General features: G+C 36.7%; 1 protein-coding gene and 1 long non-coding RNA gene across 31 annotated transcripts in view; one reads left to right on the top strand and one right to left on the bottom strand.

Annotated features, from left to right (window-relative positions):
• PTPN13 (protein tyrosine phosphatase non-receptor type 13) overlaps positions 1 to 19,380 on the bottom strand; it is a 221,028-nt gene that overhangs the window by 34,643 nt on the left and 167,005 nt on the right. For 15 of the 30 annotated variants that reach the window (XM_016951818.4, XM_063808928.1, XM_063808929.1 and 12 more), the window contains 13 exons: positions 17,955 to 18,418; positions 16,412 to 16,558; positions 15,666 to 15,759; positions 14,644 to 14,729; positions 13,179 to 13,338; positions 11,182 to 11,396; positions 10,966 to 11,064; positions 9,630 to 9,994; positions 8,208 to 8,388; positions 6,635 to 6,793; positions 5,832 to 6,003; positions 5,522 to 5,732; positions 690 to 760 (listed from right to left, as the gene is read on the bottom strand). In XM_016951818.4, the coding sequence (XP_016807307.1) occupies positions 690 to 760; positions 5,522 to 5,732; positions 5,832 to 6,003; positions 6,635 to 6,793; positions 8,208 to 8,388; positions 9,630 to 9,994; positions 10,966 to 11,064; positions 11,182 to 11,396; positions 13,179 to 13,338; positions 14,644 to 14,729; positions 15,666 to 15,759; positions 16,412 to 16,558; positions 17,955 to 18,418 (2,424 nt within the window). The remainder of the gene's footprint in view (positions 1 to 689; positions 761 to 5,521; positions 5,733 to 5,831; positions 6,004 to 6,634; positions 6,794 to 8,207; positions 8,389 to 9,629; positions 9,995 to 10,965; positions 11,065 to 11,181; positions 11,397 to 13,178; positions 13,339 to 14,643; positions 14,730 to 15,665; positions 15,760 to 16,411; positions 16,559 to 17,954; positions 18,419 to 19,380) is intronic. The other 15 variants (XM_063808927.1, XM_063808930.1, XM_063808931.1 and 12 more) reach the window with 1 other exon arrangement.
• The window catches only part of LOC107974334 (uncharacterized), a 33,262-nt gene that overhangs the window by 7,946 nt on the left and 5,936 nt on the right, over positions 1 to 19,380 (top strand). The window lies entirely within an intron of this gene.

The raw sequence follows: 19,380 nt of genomic DNA, 5'->3' as shown, positions 1-19,380 counted from the left end.
GTCTTTAGAATTCTGTGGATGATGTTACAAAGAGTCCAAGAATGGATTTTAATATTCCTTGCAAGAAAAATATTATTAAACTTCTAGGAAAAATAAAAAAGTATACCAATAATACACCACCGGTTCAAAACAATCATATTGGCAGAGTATGAAACATAATAGTTGTAATCTCTTTCTCCTGTTCCCCTAAATGCTTCCTTCCCCTGTTTGTCCCACATAACCACTGAGCTGCTGTCACTATAATTTGCATTGTCTACAACTGTGTAATAGAATCATACAGTATGAACTATTTCTTTTATGCTCTGGCTTATTTAATTCAGAACATTTATTCTGAGTTTATTTTAATTATTTTTTTGCTTGTATCAATAGTCCATTCCTTTTTATTGCTGTGTAGCTTTTCACTGTTTGGATATATTACAACCAGTTTATCAGTTCAACAGTTTTTGGACATTTGAGTTGTTTCAAATTTTGGCTACTACAAGTAAGTGCTAGAAACATTTCTGTCCAAGTTTTTATGTAGAATATAGGCTTACTTTCTTCAAGTGAACAGCTGGCAGTGAAAAAGCTGGATTATATTTTAGGTGTAAGTTATAATTTTTAAGAAATTGTCAACCTGTTTTCCAAAATGGATGTGCCATTTTACATTCCCATTACCGTAGGAGAGTACAGTAAAATGAATATATCCTTACCATTGCCTTTGGTTGACTTTGGAGCTGAAACAGCAGACCTCTTTGAGCTGGGGACCACTGGAAGATCATTTCTGTGTTGTAAAAAAAGACAACTGTAAACTGTCTTGGCACATTGTAGCCTTGACCTCCCAGGCCCAAGCAATCCTCCTGGCCTCAAGCAATGCTCCCACCTCAGCCTCCCAAGGAGCTGGGACCACAGGCATGTGCCACCATGCCCAGCTATTTTTTTGTATTTTTTGTAGAGATGGGGTTTTTTCATGTTGCCCAGGCTGGTCTCGAACTCCTGAGTTCAAGCAATCCACCTGCCTAGGCCTCCCAAAGCGCTGAGATTACAGGTGTGAGCCACCGTGACTGGCCCGGGAGATATTCTTGACCCAAAAAAGATTAAGAATCACTTCTTTACGTAGGTTTTCTCTGGGCCTCAGTTTAACATATCACCCTATTTCCCCTTTTATTTAAAACACTGCTAATATTCATTATCTAATAACTCGGTTCACTGTCACTTAGTCAATAGTTCAAAGATAACTTAGAAATCACAGTTCATTAAGTTTTATATATCTAAAGCCCTTGATACGTGTTTTTCTTTTAAATTAAAGAGAAAATCTAGATGAAATATTTCTATTCAAAGGATTATAAGAATGGTACCACCCAAAGTACAAAACAGCCAAAAAGATAGCACCTCAGAAATAGAAGATTAGTATGCAATCTTATTGTTGCTGATAATTGAGAGAAGAGGGGAGTTGCCTAAGGTGTACAGTATTGGGAGAGGCAATACACTTAAAGTTCTGAGTACCCCTGTATGTTCTTGCTGACTAGCCCCAAAATGCAAGGTCCTGACCTCTTTTTATCTGGGCCATTTCTTAAGGTTGTATCTGCAGTGTGCAACCATGAAGGATGTGGTAACTTCTCTCCCCCAACAAAAAACAGGCTTTCTTACAGACTGCTACAAAATGGTGGGTTCCCAAGGCTCTTCTCATAGCATTCCTCTCCTATAATACAACCTATTGCATGTGTACAAATCCACAGGCCCACATACATCATTTTTTTTTTTTTTTTTTTGGAGACGGAGTCTTGCTCTGTCACCCAGGCTGGAGTGCAGTGGCGCTATCTCGGCTCACTGCAAGCTCCACCTCCCGGGTTCACGCCATTCTCCTGCCTCAGCCTCCCGAGTAGCTGGGACTACAGGCGCCCGCCACCACGCCCGGCTAAGATTTTTTGTATTTTTAGTAGAGACGGGGTTTCACTGTAGAGGAAACTGGCATTGCAGTCTGGTGGTATAATGGCTTGTCCACATAAACCAGTACATGTTCATCCTTTAGTGCAAAAAGCCCTAATGGCATGTACCCTATTAAAATTCAGGACATCTCCAATATTATCTCTGTTTTTCTTTGTCATCTTTTTTTTTTTTTTTTTAAAGAAACATTTTCAAGGTTTGTCCAAAAGAAGGCCATATAGGTTCTTGGCTAGCGGAAGACAATTCAGAACAGCTGTTGCACACTTGGACTATCACCTTCTCCAGGCTGGCAGTTGATATCTTTTTTTTTTTCCAACTCATTTTTATTTAAAAAATTTAAAAAATGCTCCAACTATCAGTTTTACAAAATCTCTAAGGGAAACACAAGAGCAAGGTGCTGAGGTAAAAAAACACCTGAGGTAGCTTTTTCTGTGTGTTTTTCTCGTTAAAAAAATCTGTAAATTTAACGCCCCGGGCCAACAACCTTGGTAAATTTCTACTTTCCTCCACTTTTTTTTAAAGAAAGAAATCATTTTGCTGAATATTGATGGCTTATACACCAAAATGCAAAAAGACCAAATACGTGCTTTCATTGTGGAATTTTTTCTTTGTTTGGTTGATTGGTTGGTTTGATGGGTTCCTGTTTTCCTCTTCCAAAACGCTAGGACAAGTACCATTGACTCTTGTTCTTTTGAGTAACCAAGTGTAAGTTGAAGCTGGTTTGTGTGTTTTGCTTTTGTTCCTTTTGTGTGATGTGATACTCAGAGCACTGCTTTGCCTGGGTGGGCGGGGGGAGGTGTGTCACATACATCATTTTTACGGGACTTGGAAGACGTGGAACTGACACTAATGCCATGCTCATGCTGCTTGCTATGCATTAGTAATAGTCTTTTATCTCTGATTCAGGAGTTTTATGTCTTCTGCCAGTATCCATGTAACAAAGACAGGCTAGCTTATTAGCTTGCAAGTACAGTAAAATCCTAAACCCTTTACAGTTCCCTTTATGGAAGGAAGTCATAAACCAAGGAGTATGAGGAGTCTCTAGAAGGTGGACATACAGATAATTACCACAAGTATACATCACTCCATTATTGCTACCCTATGGACTTTAATAAAAGAGGGTAGATAAACACAATGAAGAGAGAGCTAGAAGAAGAACGAAGGAGAAAATAACTGTGACTACCATGACTGTATTTTTGGTGACTACAGCTAAGATAAAAGCAGAAAGACAAAAGAAAATGACTTCAAGGCTGAGCTGAAGAGTGCTCTACTAATTTTGAGGCAAAATATTCAGTTGGACCCAAAGTTAGCAAAAATGTTAATTTTCACAAAAATACTTTCCAGGTTGTTTGAAGACTTCCCTCCCCTCCTAATTAACATTCAAGTAGATCTATGAAAACAATTGTATGCCAATCCAATTTTTAGACATATATGAAGGAATCAAGTCAAAGACTATGTTCAAGGGGAAAAAAAGTACACAATCTAATTTACAGGTTGAGAAGGAATAAATAAGCTTATCATCAATGATTTGATCAACAAGTTCCCATACTTTAAAAGAAATAATTCACAAACAAAAATATGAATTTTTCCTTTATATGACTTAAGTCTGTAATCTAGAAAGCCTGGATTCCTGTAAATTGTGGTAGGCAGAATAATCCCCTTCCAAGATGTTTACATTCTAATGATTCTGTTCTAATCCTCAGAACCTCTGAAGATATTACTATTTATATGGCAAAAGAAACTGTATATATGATTAGGTTCAGATTTTGATATGGGGAGGTTATTTTGGATTATCTGGGTGGGCCCATTATAATCACAGGGGTCCTAATAAGTGAAAGAGGGAGGCAGGAAAGTCTGAGTCACAGAAAGAGACGTGGCAACAGAAGCAGAGGGTGCTGCAGTTCCTAGCTTTGAAGATGGAAGTGAGCCATAAACCAAGGTGTATGGGGAGTCTCTAGAGGGTAGAAAATAGATTTTCTCCTGGGACCTACAGAAGGAATGCAGCCCTGCTGACAGCTGACACCTTGATTTTACCACAGTAAGGCCCATTTTGTATTTCAGACCTTCAGAACGTTAATATAATAAACTTGTGTTGTTTTAAGCCACTAAACTTATAGTAATTTTTTATAATAGCAATAGGAAACTAATACATTTTCTCAATCTGTTTCCATTATAAGTGAAAGAAAAGTTGCTATTAGCATGTTTTATAATGTGAAACTGTTATAAGGTTGAGTAGATGCGGTAGTTCTATGTCGCATGGGTAGCAGGCATGAAGTTCCAGTGGGATTAATCCTATCCCAGCTCTGGGAATGAGCCAGGACTGGCTTAAGCCAATCGATACTGATGGTCCCCAACTTATGATGGTGCAGCTTTATGACACTGTAAAAGTGACATGCATTTGGTAGAAACCATACTTTGAATACTCATACAATCATCCTGTGTTTCATTTCCATTACAGTATTCAATAAATTACATGAGATATTCAACACTTTATTATAAAATAAGCTTTGTGTTAGATGATTTTGTCCAACTGTAGGATAATGTAATGTAAGTAATGTAAAACTGTTTATGGTAGGCTAGGCTAGGCTAATAAGCTGTGATGTTTGGTAGGTTGGGTATTTTAAATGTGGTTTTGACTTATGATATTTTCAATTTACCATGGGTTTACTGGGATGTAACCCCTCTGTATGAGGAGCATCTGTATATTCTTATCCCTTGCTTCCAACTTAGAGATTGACCTTAATTTAGGCATAACGCAATTGGTACACAGTACTTGCTTAAATAGTAGTGATTGGTGAGATTTCTGTTTGAAGACTGCTCTAGGTGATGTGATGCGGTATACAGGTGGGAAGTATGAAAATGATGTAGTCTTTTGAAAACTGATAACAGGGAGGAGGAAATAACTAAAAATAGCAAATAAATTAAGGTAGAGCCCTGATCAGATTTCACCTGATGACCACCCTATCTCTGGACTTCTAAAGTCCAATATAAACCAATAAATTTCGGGCCAGGTAGGGTGGCTCACGCCTGTAATCCCAGCACTTTGGGAGGCCAAGGCAGGTGGATTACCTGAGGTCAGGAGTTCGAGACCAGCCTGGCCAACATGGTGAAACCCCGTCTCTATTAAAAATACAAAAATTAGCCTGGCGTGGTGGCGGGTGCCTGTAATCCCAGCTACCTGGGAGGCTGAGGCAGGAGATCTGCTTGAATCTGGGAGGCAGAGGTTGCAGTGAGCCAAGATTGCACCACCGCACTCCAGCCTGGGCAACAAGAGTGAAACTGTCTAAAAAAGAAAAGAAAACAAAACAAAACAAAAAAACTCCCAATAAATTCCCTTTCTTGTTAAACAAAAGTTGAGTTTTATTTTCTATTACTTGCAAGTGAAAACATCCTAACTGATAAATGTGGTAACCATTCTATTATTCACTTAGTGTTCTCAAAATCGCCTATCAAGAAGTCTGTTTTAAATTTATTAAGTCCTGCCAATTTAGTCTATGAATTACTAATTCAGTAATATATTTTCAGAGAATGAAGTATAATCAATGACCTGAAATGCACACACACGCACAATCAAAACTCATAAATAATTGCAGAGTACCTTGTTGCTTTCAATACCAATGAAGGAAGTGACATGTCTAACGCTCTGTTAACTTCCTCCAAGGTCATTCCTTGTGTGCTGACTCCGTTCACATAATGGATGACATCTAATAGCTGGAGATTACCCTCAATGGCTGCGACGGACCTTGGATTAATATCACTAATATACACCACTTGATAAAGGCTGTCATGACCTCCACATAAGGAAAAACCTTGAAATAATAGAAAATATTTGTTTTCTCAGTCATAAAAGTACTTACTCTTAAGCTAACCAAGAAAATCATATTGTACAAAGTTTGACTTTTCATTACCCAACTCCTCTTTGTTGCATGTTAGTGTTATGTCCGGTAGCAAATGAGGCAACATTGGTATTCTGGGTAATTCTAGAACTCGTCCAATAACTAATCTGACTGTTTTGGATGCAGCCCGGAGCAGATTAACTGCATCTGTATGAGTCATATTAGTAACATCCGTATCATTAACCTACAAAAACAAGAAAGGGGCATGTGAAGATCACAATTTTTAGAAAAGAGAAGCTAAATTGCCAAGAAAATACAATAATCCTCCTAATTTATAATATATATTAGCTAGTAAGAGATTCACAACAGTGATCTCTAATTTATTGGCAATCCCCTTTATTATGGAAATCATAGGCACAACGATCAAGCCATTACAATGAAATAATAATGTTAAATCCCTAACAAATGCATCATTATTTTGCTAATCTAGGAAATTCATCCTCTAAGTAATTTAAACTTTCTGTCCTTGAGACCTAAGATAGCTTGTTTTATGCCTTACTGAGATTAAAGGGACTTTCAAATTTGTAAATGACAAGTTAATGGGTGCAGCACACCAACACGGTACATGTATACATATGTAACAAACCTGCACGTTGTGCACATGTACCCTAGAACTTAAAGTATAGTAAAAAAATATATATATATAAAATAATTTCCCAAACTTTAACTATATGAAGGCCTTTACTTTGAAGTGGTGGAAACAGAAAGCATAAACCGAATAGATAAATACAGTATTACAATAATTCAATCTTCTTTTTCTGGCTTGCTGTTTGTCTACATTTACACAAATAATCCATTCCTCTTAAATGTCTCACCTTTATGAGCCGGTCCCCAGGTTTTAGCCTTCCATCACTTTTGGCTGGATCCTGTATGACATCATGAACATAACAACCAATTCTCTGATTGCCTTTGGTTACTGTAAAACCCAGGCTTCCTTTTTCTGATTTAATTAGGGTAATGAGGAGTTCTACTTCCTAAGGGAAAAAAGCAGTAATACTTTTAGGTTGTCTATTCTGCACTATAGACAAACAGAAAGATGACTATTATTTCCCTTAACAGAGGAGAAAGTCAAACCTTAAAAGGTTACTTAACTTGTCCAAGTGAAGAAGTCAAGTCTGTCTGACTCTAGACAGTCTGTCTGATTCTAGACAGACTGTCCCCCCACTGCATCCCACGTAAAAGTTATGTTTAAGCACAACATTATGTTTGTCTAGGGACAGCAGAGACAGAATTTACTCCTGCTTTCTTTCTTATATTTTTAGGATAAATAAGGACACAATAGTGGTTATACTTTGATGATCAAAAAATACTTTCTGGAGGAAAGGTTCAGAAAAAAATTCATATATTTCTAAACAAATGCAAAGAGCCATATATTTCTAAACAGATGCAAAGAGCCACAAAAAAGCTTTTTTTTGGTAAAAATATGAAGTCTTTCGGTGATTATCACAATCTTATTAATTTTGTTGCATAAATAAAATATACTTTTAAAAGATTTCAAATGAGACACGGAGGTTGTTTACAAGGGTGAAAGATTTCTAAGAAAAATTAAAGATTATTTTTACTCTATTGCTAAGAATGAAACTGAAGATGTAGATGCTGCACACCCCTCATCTCCAATACACACATGCACAATTGTAGGCAAAAAAAAAAAAGGGTACCTGGAAATTTAGCTCCAAAATGTTAACAGTTTTGGGGTAATCAGATTATAGTGGCTTTAATCTTCTTCTCTCTTTAATAATTTTTCTACAATAAACATTTATTACTTGGATAATAAAAGCAGTATTTAAAAAGGCTAACTTTCAATCAATGTAAAGGATATTATACTTGGAAATTTTGTTTCTAAATCTTATTTGTAGGTTTAGAAGTTCTAGGACTATTATTACAATGTAAAGGATTCCATCTGAGCACACAAAAAAAGTGTGGAGAAGAAAAAAAAAATTACATTCAAACTTGGTTAAAAATCAAATAGGTAACTCATCAGAATTTGAGAAGCAGACAAAAATAATATTTGCTAAGGGTCTACTCTGTAGCAGATACTATACTACGTGCTTTACATATGTTATTTCATTTAATCTTCACCACAACCCTGTGAGGTTACTTGCTCCATTTTATAGTCAAAGTTACCAAGACTCAGAAGAATTAAGTGATTGGTCCATAGGAGTCTGCCAAATTGTAGCAAGTCAGTGGTAGAGTCAGGATTTATACTCAGGTCTTTTTGCCTTATTTCCTAATTTCTCAGCACAGAAACATACCAGATATGTTATCCATTTATTAGAGACACATATGAAGCTATTTTAAAGATAGCTTTTTCCCTAAAGGGAAACTTTATGAACACACCTTCTTTTAAAAAATATGGATTTTTTTTTAAATATAGAGAAAACAACTTACCAGTTCAAAGTCTTCAAGGTGATTTTCCAAGTCATTTTTCAAAGGTGTCCAGTTTTCTTGTCTAGTCGGTTCAGAAATGTGATGTATATGATACTTATCCATCGAACTAGAGGAAGCAGATTCTGATTGGGGTTGATAACTCTGCCCAGGAGCCATATCCGGTGGTAGAGGGGAAGGATTACTACAGAGACAAAGAAGTAAGACTATTTTCAAATACATTTCAATGTCAATATGGTTAGTTTGTGCCAGAAACAGAAAACATTTAACAAATATTCATGTCTGATTTTGATTGAGATCCTAGTTACTTTTTGTATGACTCTGGACTATGAATTTACTCCATATCTGTTAAATGTTAAAATTAACAATAATTTATTCTCTGTCTAGGTTTTTTTTGTTGTTGTTGTTGAGACACGGTCTCACTCTGTTGCCCAGGCTGGAGTGCAGTGGTGAAATCTCGGCTCACTGCAGCCTCTGCCTCCCAGGATCAAGTGATTCTCCTGCCGCAGCCACCCAAGTAGCTGGGATTACAAGTGTGTGCCACCATGCCCAACTAATTTTTGTATTTTTAGTAGAGATGGGGTTTTGCCATGTTTCCCAGGCTGGTCTCGAACTCCTGAGCTCAGGCAATCTACCTGCCTTGGCCTCCCAAAATGCTGGGATTACAGATGTGAGCCATTGCGCCGGCCTAGGTTCTATTTTGATGAAGCTCTTTAAGCCGCATAAAGTCAGCAAGATAGGTTAAATAAAATTCTTTTGATTTCTAGTTGTTAACTCAAAGCTGAAGCTAATGTTATCAGAAGCTTAATGTGTGTTTCAACATAATAAGGAAAAGAAGAAAGAAGAACAAAAGTCTGACTCCTGTGGTTATTTTGGATAAAATACAAAGGAAAAAAACTTGAACAAATAAAGTTGGATGTGGATAGATACAAAGACATAACCAAAGAGTAAAATGTATGAATAATTATGCAATGTATTGATGTAGTCTTTCTCTTTGTATGCTTCTATGTTTTCAATCATTTCTTCTTTTCCCCATCTTCTTTGTCTTACCTTTTGCAAACTCTCTGCCCTTATCTCCCCTCTGTATTTCTGGTCCCTAGTCTCCCACTGTGTTACTGCCTAAATAAGTCTATTCTGTTTCTGTTTAAGTAGTATGATTAACAGTGAAATACAAATAACTTTCTCAGTTACTAGTAAATACGCTCAAGAGGGAAGAAAGACTCAGGCAACTGACTAGAGAGCTTATTGGTTTGCTAACTAAAACTATCAGTCACAATAGCTAGACATCCAATAGAGTCATCCTCTGCCTAACCACTGTGAAGGTCACAGATACATACATTTCATTCTTAAGAGAAATGCATGTTGCTGCTACTGCTACTAACAACAACCAGTTGCTTTGAGCGGTTCACATTATATTGATGATACCTGTCCTCAAACTCTGGTTTATTGGGAATTTTCTGAGGATAGTAAAACATGGTACAAATGGTATCTTCTTGACTCTTGGGTGCTTCATGATGACTCTGTGCCTGTGATACCATGTTGCTTAGAGTCTGATGCAAAGCTGAACTCCAGGTCGAATTTGATATGTTTGCTGGAGCTGTCACTAAGTCATCTTCTCCACTCCCACTGCTGTCACTGTAACTGTCTCTTCTGGATGGGGACTTGCACTGTTTTTTGCTTTTGTCTGACATTTCATTTTCATCTGAGCTGGTGCTTTGCTCCACACATGATGGCTGAGAAGAGTCTTTACTGCTGTTTGGAAGTACTTGTGCTGGAGACTGAAGCGGGGTCTGTAATGGACACATTTAAAGAGATTTGTGACCATTCTATGAATTTTAGAAGCATTTATTTGAAAATAAACCATTGAACAACTTTCTACTAAAGTATGCATTGAATTTTCTGATGATAAAAGTAATTTATGTTCACTAGAGAAAATAATATATAAAATAACAGTTAATATTGTACAATTTATACCTTAAGTTAGAACTACAGTAGTATTATATATTTTGTCTCATACTCTCAAAAATTAGGGTTCTATCATAAATATTTTCTTAAGTCCTTAAATATGCTTTAAAACAATTTTAATACCTGTATAATGGTCCAATGGATGGCTATACCTTTATTTCTGCCTTCTCCTTTTATTGGACAGAGTTGTTTCTACCTTTTCATTATTAATAGAAATCTAGAAGAACTTCTTTGTGTGTAAATTTTTACCTGAGTTTCTATTACTTTGTAATTTTCTATACTGTCAGAATATAGGCCATTTTTAATAGCCTAATTAAGTATTTCCAAATTGTTTTCTAAAAACTGATACCAACTTATACGCTCATCAAGAGAGTTTCATTCACTTTTTCCTATCTGGTGCCTCAAATCAATGTAGTCCTTTAAAATGCTATTTATAATGCATCTTACAGAAATGTTATTTTCCTATTAAAGAGATTTTTAACCATTGTTTTGCAGATGAGGAATAACAGTTTGTGACCTGCTCAACATAATAACTAGTATCAGTGCCCATTAAAATGCCTGAAGTCAGTACTTGATAAATCCTAGTTAAATAAATTGAATAAATTACATTGTATTATTATATAAATATGGAATACATTCAAAGAAGTTGTCACATACAAGATAACATGCCTACCTAAAACAAGTAGCTAGGTATGAAACCCAGGAGAACAATTCATGATGAAACCACCACAGCTGAATTAGTTAGTTGCTAAGTTGATATTCTATAAAACTGTAAATTACTTTTCATAAGTCTCACCAAAAGCGCCGTATCAATTTCCGGTAGCACACCAGGTGGAGGTCTGCAGAGAAGCAAGAATACTTCTGGAGCAGTTCCCCTGAGAGCAGATATGACTTCCTGGGGGTACCATGAATGACAAATGAAGGTACAGTTAAACCAGCATTATGAAACCATTCTGAAAGGCCAATCCATCTCATCATTAAAAATGCTATACTCCACATGCTAGGGGCTCACCTGCTGAGATAGTCCTTTCAAAGAGGCTCCATTCACTTTCAAGATAACATCTCCTACATCAATTTTTCCACTTTCTGCTGCTGGCTGTCCAGGAAAGAGCTTTTTAACCCTTACTATGCTGGCATTAATTTGCTCCGGTATAAGATTATCTTCTCGAGAAAAACTGAATCCTAGACCTGAGCTATTTTTAAATAATTTTACCTCAAATGTATTTTCTGGAGAAAAAGATATAAAAAAAATTTAGATATTATTAACATGCTGTGTTTACATAGGAACATACAAACATATATACTTCTAGACACATTTTAAAAGCCCATTTTCCCGTATTTATAGCTCTGTATGTACTTACTGCACTCCAATGGTATACTGAAGCTGTATCTTACAGTCTATTTCCATCATTAAGAAATCTTATCAACTAACTGCATGAACTAAGCTGTTTGATTAGGAAGGAGAGTTCTGAAAGTAGGATTCTGAAAATGGAATTATGCATCAAACTTGTATGTTTTAAAAGACACTATGGTCAGGCACAGTGGCTCATGCCTATAAACCCCAGTACTTTGGGAGGCCGAAGTAGGAGGGTTGCTTGAACCCAGGAGTTTGAGACCAGCCTAGGCAATATAGTGAGATCCAATCTCTACAAAAACAAAACAAAACAGAGTACGATAACAGACAAAAAAAGGGGAAACTCCACAGAAGGACAGGTATGGGAGAAACTCAGGTATACAGCGTGAGAAAGATGAAAAGAAGAACAAAATAAATGTTAGAGGAGGTTATGTGGAAATAAATTGAAATTGTAATGTTCTGGGGAGGTGTAATTTAACTCAGATAAGTTGCAATATTTCAATAAATTTCTTATCAGCTAAATAAATTAAAAGAACAATAACCAGAAAATAATTTAAAAATACATTTAAAGTCTTTGCTCATGGTTGGCTTGGGTGTTTAAAAAAAAATCTATTTAAAGAAAGAATGATGGGGCTGGGTGTGGTGGCTCACACCTGTAATCCCAGCATTTTGGGAGGCTGAGGAGGGCGGATCACCTGAGGTCAGGAGTTCAAGACCAGTTTGGCCAACATGGTGAAACCCCGTCTGTACTAAAAATACAAAAATTAGCCGCATGTGGCAGTGTGTGCCTATAATCCCAGCTACTCGGGAAGCTGAGGCAGGAGAATAGCTTGAACCCAGGGGCGGAGGTTGCAGTGAGCCAAGATTGCGCCACTGTACTGCAGCCTGGGCAACAGAACGAGACTCTGTTTCAAAAAAAAAAGATGGAAGAAATAAAGAATAAAGAGCAGTATGATAAAATGAGTATATTAATTTTATTTTCATATTCAGGAAAAAATAATATAGTCTGTGTTATTTTTTCTCGTTATTTTGGGGACTGATTCAGAGTTGCTAACGTTTGTGTAAAATAAAACAATGACTGTACACCATCACCATCATTTATAAAGTAAAGGAAATATAAACCTCTTAAGAAGACAGAATCTTAAAGGGTACTAGAAAGCCACTGTCATTCTTAATTTTCTTACTACCAATTAGTGATCTGTCCAAAGGCTAGCATAGTTTGCAACAAAGACCACTTTCTGGGCACTACTAGGTGAATATCTGCCCAGAGTTTGATTCACAGTTCTTAAAATTAAATTAAATAGAAATACAAAAATCTAAGGGTCAAGGTTTCACATGGGTTTGAAGGCATCTCAGCATTTGTTTTTCTTTATTTTTTCACTTACCAAATTCTATTTTGAATTTTACAACAATTTAAAGCATTTTTAAAAGACCATAATCATGCATGACTTTATTATCCAAAGTCTTTCAGACCCTATGAGCTGCAAATATGTTTCTGTCTTTATTCAGTATGGTGCGATGTCAGATTATTATTTGCACTTGACAAGAATAATGAACAAAACTAGGGCATTAACTGTAATCCAACATGTAAAAATCAAATTTTGAATAGGCGAGGAATAATTTAAAGGTGAGATTGCAGTCTCCCAAGGCCTGACCTTCAGTGACAAAGCTGTAGTCTTTGACCTGAGTTGTTTTCTTCACTTTTTCTGGGCCTTGACCTTGGGCATTCTGATCTGAAAGTGTACACTGTGGGGTTACCGGGACATGTTCTTTAGATGTTGGAGATTGTCCCTTTTCTAATAACAGATGAACCACCTGGATAAGTAAAATAGCATTTCATTAATTAAGAAGAATGCTAAGAAAATAGATACATTTTCAGGACTTTGTATAGTTAATGGTATAAAATCATTTAAAGTAACTACCAAATTTGGTCCACCAAATGAAGGGGGAGAAAAAAAAAATAGAGGAACAAAAGCAAGGGGTTGAAAGTTCCAAAATCAAGTTTTTATTACATTTCTGTATAGAAAGATAAATGATTAAAAAGAATCTATTATAAATATAATACATGTTAGAAATGTATGATAATGGCCAGGTGGAGTGGCTCATGCTGGTAATCCTAACACTTTGGGAGGCCAAGGTGGGCAGATCACCTGAGGTCAGAAGTTGGAGACCAGCCTGGCCAACATGGTGAAACCCCATCTCTACTAAAAATATAAAAATTAGCCAGGTGTCGTGGTGGGCACCTGTAATCTCAGCTACTTGACAGGCCGAGGCAGGAGAATTGCTTGACTCTGGGAGGCGGAGGTTGCAATGAGCCGAGGTCATGCCATTGCACTCCAGCCTGGGTGACAAGAGCGAAATTCCATCTCAATTAAAAAAAAAAAAAAAAAAAAAAGCCAGGTGTGGTGGCTCACGCCTGTAGTCCCACTGTAGTCCCAGCACTTTGGTAGGCTGGGGCAAGAAGATCACTTCTTGTCTAGGAGTTCGAGACCAGCATGGGCAACATAGGGAGACCCCCCGCCCCCAATCTCTACAAGAAATAAAAAATAAACTAGCCAGGCATGGTGGCACAAGCCTGTAGTCCCAGCTACTTGGGAGACTGAGGCAGGGGGATCACTTGAGCCTGGGAAGTCAAGGTTGCAGTGAGCCGTGATTGCGCCACTGCACTCCAGCCTGGGCCTCACAGCAACACCCTGTCTCAAAACAACAACAAAAACCTCCAAAGACCATTATAGATAATTTGGTTAAACTCCCTAACTCAAAATGTACTTCAACAAAATAAATTTTGTGTTGAGGCTAAAGAATAAGAGTGAAAACCACTAGAAATCAGATGTTTATACAACAAATTTAAAATGCAATTTCCACCCCTCCCCCATCAGATCTCTTTGGTAATGTAAGCGTTAAATGTGACATAGAAAGTCAGCTTCCTCAGTAAAAAATGTCTTGTAATACTTGCATTTCAATTTGGAAGGAAAAAACAACAACCCAGATGGTTATATATATCAGGCTTGGTTTCTTGATTAGCTGACAAATTTAGAGATCTCAATGAGAACTGATGTTATTCACACATTGTTTTGCTCTTCTAAGGTACTGTAAAAGGTTGGTATAATGATCTGTTACCTGTCCTGTATTTCTCAGTGTTTCCACAGCTTGCTTATGGGTGGCTCCTTCTAGACTAACTCCATTGACAGCTAGGACGCGATCACCTAAAAATTAGGCAGTTCAAATCATAAATAAAAATCCTACAGGTTCTTTTAAATCTTATGGTCTTATTTCGTATTCATTTGTTTGAGGAGGGACTCAGGCAAATTCTGGAAGAAATTGTGTTACAGAGTTTCTTTAATAAGTTATTTAATTTATTCCCCAATCTTATGTCTAATGTTAAGTATATTTTAGAACAGTATCTTTATAAAAATAAATTTAAATCAAGAGAGAAGATAAGTTGAACTATAAATATATAGAGATTGGAGGAAAGTTCCTAGTTAGTCCTTACTAGAAGTGTAGATATCAGGCTGGGCTCAGAGGCTCACGCCTGTAATCCCAACACTTTGGGAGGCCAAAGTGGGGGGATCACCTGAGGTCAGGAGTTCGAGACCAGCCTGGCCAACATGGTGAAAACCTGTCTCTACTAAAAATACAAAAATTAGCCCGGCATGGTGGTGGGCGCCTGTAGTCCCAGCTACTTGGGAGGCTGAGGCACAAGAATCATTTGAACCCAGGAGGCGGAGGTTGCAGTGAACTGAGATCGCACCACTGCACTCCAGCCTGGGTGACAGAGTGAGACTCTGTCTCGGGAAAAAAAAAAAAAAAAACAAGTGTAGATGACAGTGTTTTTACAGCAATTTGCTTCATAGTACATGTAAAATATGAATGAAAGCACTGTCTAGATATTTTCTTTCCTTTTTAATTTTTTTAACTTCTCACACAATGTTGATGTATAGATATCTTCTGATACTAGAAAATAAGCTGGAAAGAAGAGTTTTTGAAATGGCATCAAAGAGTTTCTTAATGCTACAGTTTTATAATTGAGTATGTTCTTATTTCATATCATGAATTTGAAAGTCAGTTATCAACTTTATAATTTCTTATCTATTTGTTGTAATATTCATACATATAATTCCCACATAATATAAACACTATACCTTTGTGAATTCTACCATCAGACTCTGCTGCTCCCTGGGGAATAACAGCTTTCACATAAATGCCACCATGTCTGACACTCGTATTCACACCTCCCTAAAGAGAAAAAGACAAAATAATATTTTATAACATGAAAAATTTTGCACTCTCTTTCAAATCTCAGGCCTAGAAAGGATTCATTAGCCAAAGCAGTGACATCCCATCAGCATGTGCTGATGTACAGTATATTCATTAGTATACTGAGGGATATTATATTCATCAGTATAATTCAAAAATAATTTTATCAAATAGCCTATGCTCACATTCTGACTACCTTAAAGATACATATATTCCTTGGGAACTTCTAATTTTCAGATACTAACATGTTTACAAGGTATTATATATTATGGAGAGTATACAGAAATATACAGTCTTTAATTACTAATAATGTAGGTTAGAGATATATAATCTATGCTCACGTAGAAACTGTCAAATATCTACAAAGCATTACATTAATTTTACAATTTGCAAGTTTTATATTCAGATAAAGCAAGTATTAAATCTATGGAGAAAAAGGTAGTGTTTGTCTAATTTTTTTAAAATCACAGGAAAAAGTGACTAACACAATTTTTAAAATAGTTTTTAGATATGATTCAGTTTTAGGATTTTGGAAGTATTTGATGTGTCCCTTTTGATGCAAAATAATTCAATTAAAAAGTTGACATACAATAGGCTGCTGGAAATTAAAGAAGAGAAAACATTTGAAAACCTTGTCAAACAGTACCGTGACACTTATCCCCAAGCTGTTATCATTTTTAGCCAGTTCAACCTCAAAGATATCTCCAGGCTTAGGAGGTGATGAAGAAAAAGTTTTAAAATTCATTTTGTTGGATGTATTCACTGAAGAGGAAGATTCCTTAACAAAGAAAAACAAACAAAGATTTCTTGTTAGAGTCAAAATGAATTATAATTTTTCTTTTTTTCTTTTTTTTAAACCTAGCCAAGGACAAAGCTGGCTAGAATCAAAATGAATTATTACTGAAAGACAAATATGTGTTTTTGGAAAAATTATGAAAAAGCAAGATATTAAAGGATAGAGTATAGTCAAAGAACATAAAGGTTGGAAGAGATCTTAGAGATCATCTAGTCCAATGTATTCATATTTTATGGTTGAGGAAACTGATATCCAGAGATTAAAGAGCTTGCTTCAGGTCAAACTGCTAGATATGGCAGATGGAAACCTATATAGAACCCAGTTCAAACCTGGCTTTTATATAATCCTGGTCCAATGCTTTTTATATTCCTAAATTTACAAATTAGTTTTATTTCCTTTAATAATCAATATATATCAAGCAGTAGCTTTTAATTCAAGCCTCTAAAATGGGGTTTCATGTTTACATTACTTATATTTATAAATCCAATAATATAAACATGGGAACAACAGCTAAGCCCTATTTATAAGAGTATAACTCTTATAAGGAATGTTGATTTTTCAGTAATCAAAAGGCGTTAGATTTTTTTCTAAAACTGCTTGTGAATTTGAGTTTAAATTTGTATCATTTCTAGGAATAAGCTACTCTCTTTCTTCCCTTCCTTATCTCTCTCCCTCCCTTCCTCCTTTCCTTCCCTTCTTTCTGTTAGGGTCTGGCTCGATCGCCTGGGCTTCTGGGCTTAAGCGATCCTCCCACCCAGCCTCCCAAGGAGCTAGGACTACAGATACATGCCACCTTGCCTGGATAATTTTTTAAGAAATGTTTTGTAGAGATAGGGTCTCCCTATGTTGCCCAGGCTGATCTTGAACTCCTGGCCTCAAGCAATCCTCCCACCTCTGCTTCCCAAAGTGTTGGGATTATAGATGTGAGTCACTGTGCCCAGCCAGAATGAGCTATTTTCAATGTCGTTATCATCATTCATTCAGAACTTCAGAAGAATTTAGACTATAAATAGTGAATTCAAATGCCCATTATACGAACTATTTAGAAACAATTTTCAGATATTAAAATTCTCTTATTAATACGAACATTAAATATGCCAGAGACAAACAACTGGTAAGAAAACAATCATAATCTGCATATTCCTTCTTTGGGTTATTAGATAGCAAGTTTGCAAAGTCATAGCCATTTAAAGTTATTATCCAAAGCTGTTGATTTCTCTGAAAGTTAGCATCAAATGCAGTAGCAATTAGAAGATATAAACTATTTCTTTTTTCCAGAATAATGAAAGCATCTTGTAGATTATTGTGCTCTGTAACTTATTTGCTGCTATTTTGCTTTGTTAAATGAGAAAACCAAAATATTAAAATTAAACTATGCCTGTTTTGGTGTTTGATGATCCTGACTGCTGGAGTAAGTGGCTTCATCCATGTCTGAATCTCCACGGTCTGAGTAATCAGTTACATCAGAAATGCCTGGCTTTTTAGTTTTGCTTTGGTTACTATCAGTGAAAGTCTCTTTCTCAGTGGCTTTGGATATTACAGATGGGGAAGGGCTGCCATGCTGTGATTCCTGCCAGGTTTGGTCACCTAAATGGCTGGCAAAGAAACCATTGACCTGGCTTTGAGACAAGCTGGCACTCTCAGTCCTGGAATCTTGAGAACTCAGGCTTCCTTCCCGCAGGCCCCCAGACAGCCCAAAGGAGTTCTCCGAGATGTGCCTCAGGGTACCACGTGACCAGTGGTGATCCTTGGAAGAAGAATCTATAGCACTGTCTTGCATGTAGGAAGATTTCTTCATGTAGTTTTTCATCTCATTGGTGAGATGCACAGGAGTAGAAGGCACTAAAAGTCAAAATCCATCAATGAGAGTAACAAGTTAGTGATACACATGCTTGTGCTTACACACATACACAATGTTTCTTGAAGATTGTTGGAAGGATTTTATAAGGATGACACACAAAACACCATTAGGTCATGTGTTTGGTAGACTTTCTTTGCTTTCTCCTTTGGTCATTCTTGTGACAACCTCTATTGAAATGCATACCCCTTTCACCTTAACTCCCCATTTCCATTCTCCAAGATCCATTTCAAACCAGGCTTCTCTGTGGAGACTCTACTGATTCCATAGATAATTTATACTTTCTTAGTATCCCACATTCTTTGTCCTTATTAAATAGTTATTTGCACACTTACTTTATATTGACCTACTAGATTGCACTTTTTGGACTCCAAGTGATTATCATGGAAGGCAACTCCAAATTGCTTATATATAGTTCTTATCAAAAGCCACTTTAGGCCAAGCACAGTGGCTCATGCCTGTAATCCTGTAATCCCGGCACTTTGGGAGGTCGAGGCAGGCAGATCACTTGAGGCCAGGAGTTCGAGACCAGCCTGCCCAACATGGTGAAACCCTGTCTGTACCAAAAATACAAAAATTAGTTGGGCGTGATGGTGTGCACCTGGAGTCCCAGCTGCTCGGGAGGCTGTGGCAGAAGAATCACTTGAACCTGGGAGGCGGAGCCTGCAGTGAGCAGTGATTGTGCTACTGCACTTCAGCCTGGGTGACAGAGCAAGACTGTCTCAAAGAACAAACAAACAAAACGCCACTTGAAAAAGCTTTCTGAAGCACAAACCACCAAAGACACGTGTAAAGGAATTAAAGATGAGAATTTATATGAAATTAAAAGTTTTATGTAGTAATTGACAACGAGGGAAAAATTAAGAGTAATGAGCAACTGGAGTGAAAATATTTGTGACAACAAACAATAAACAAAGAATTAGTATCCCTAATATACAAAGAGTTG

This window comes from Pan troglodytes, chromosome 3 (genome assembly GCF_028858775.2).
Source record: "Pan troglodytes isolate AG18354 chromosome 3, NHGRI_mPanTro3-v2.0_pri, whole genome shotgun sequence".
In the NCBI taxonomy this organism is placed as follows: domain Eukaryota; kingdom Metazoa; phylum Chordata; class Mammalia; order Primates; family Hominidae; genus Pan; species Pan troglodytes.
Note: the sequence above shows the minus strand (reverse complement) of the source record. Positions and strands in the feature narration are given on the sequence as shown.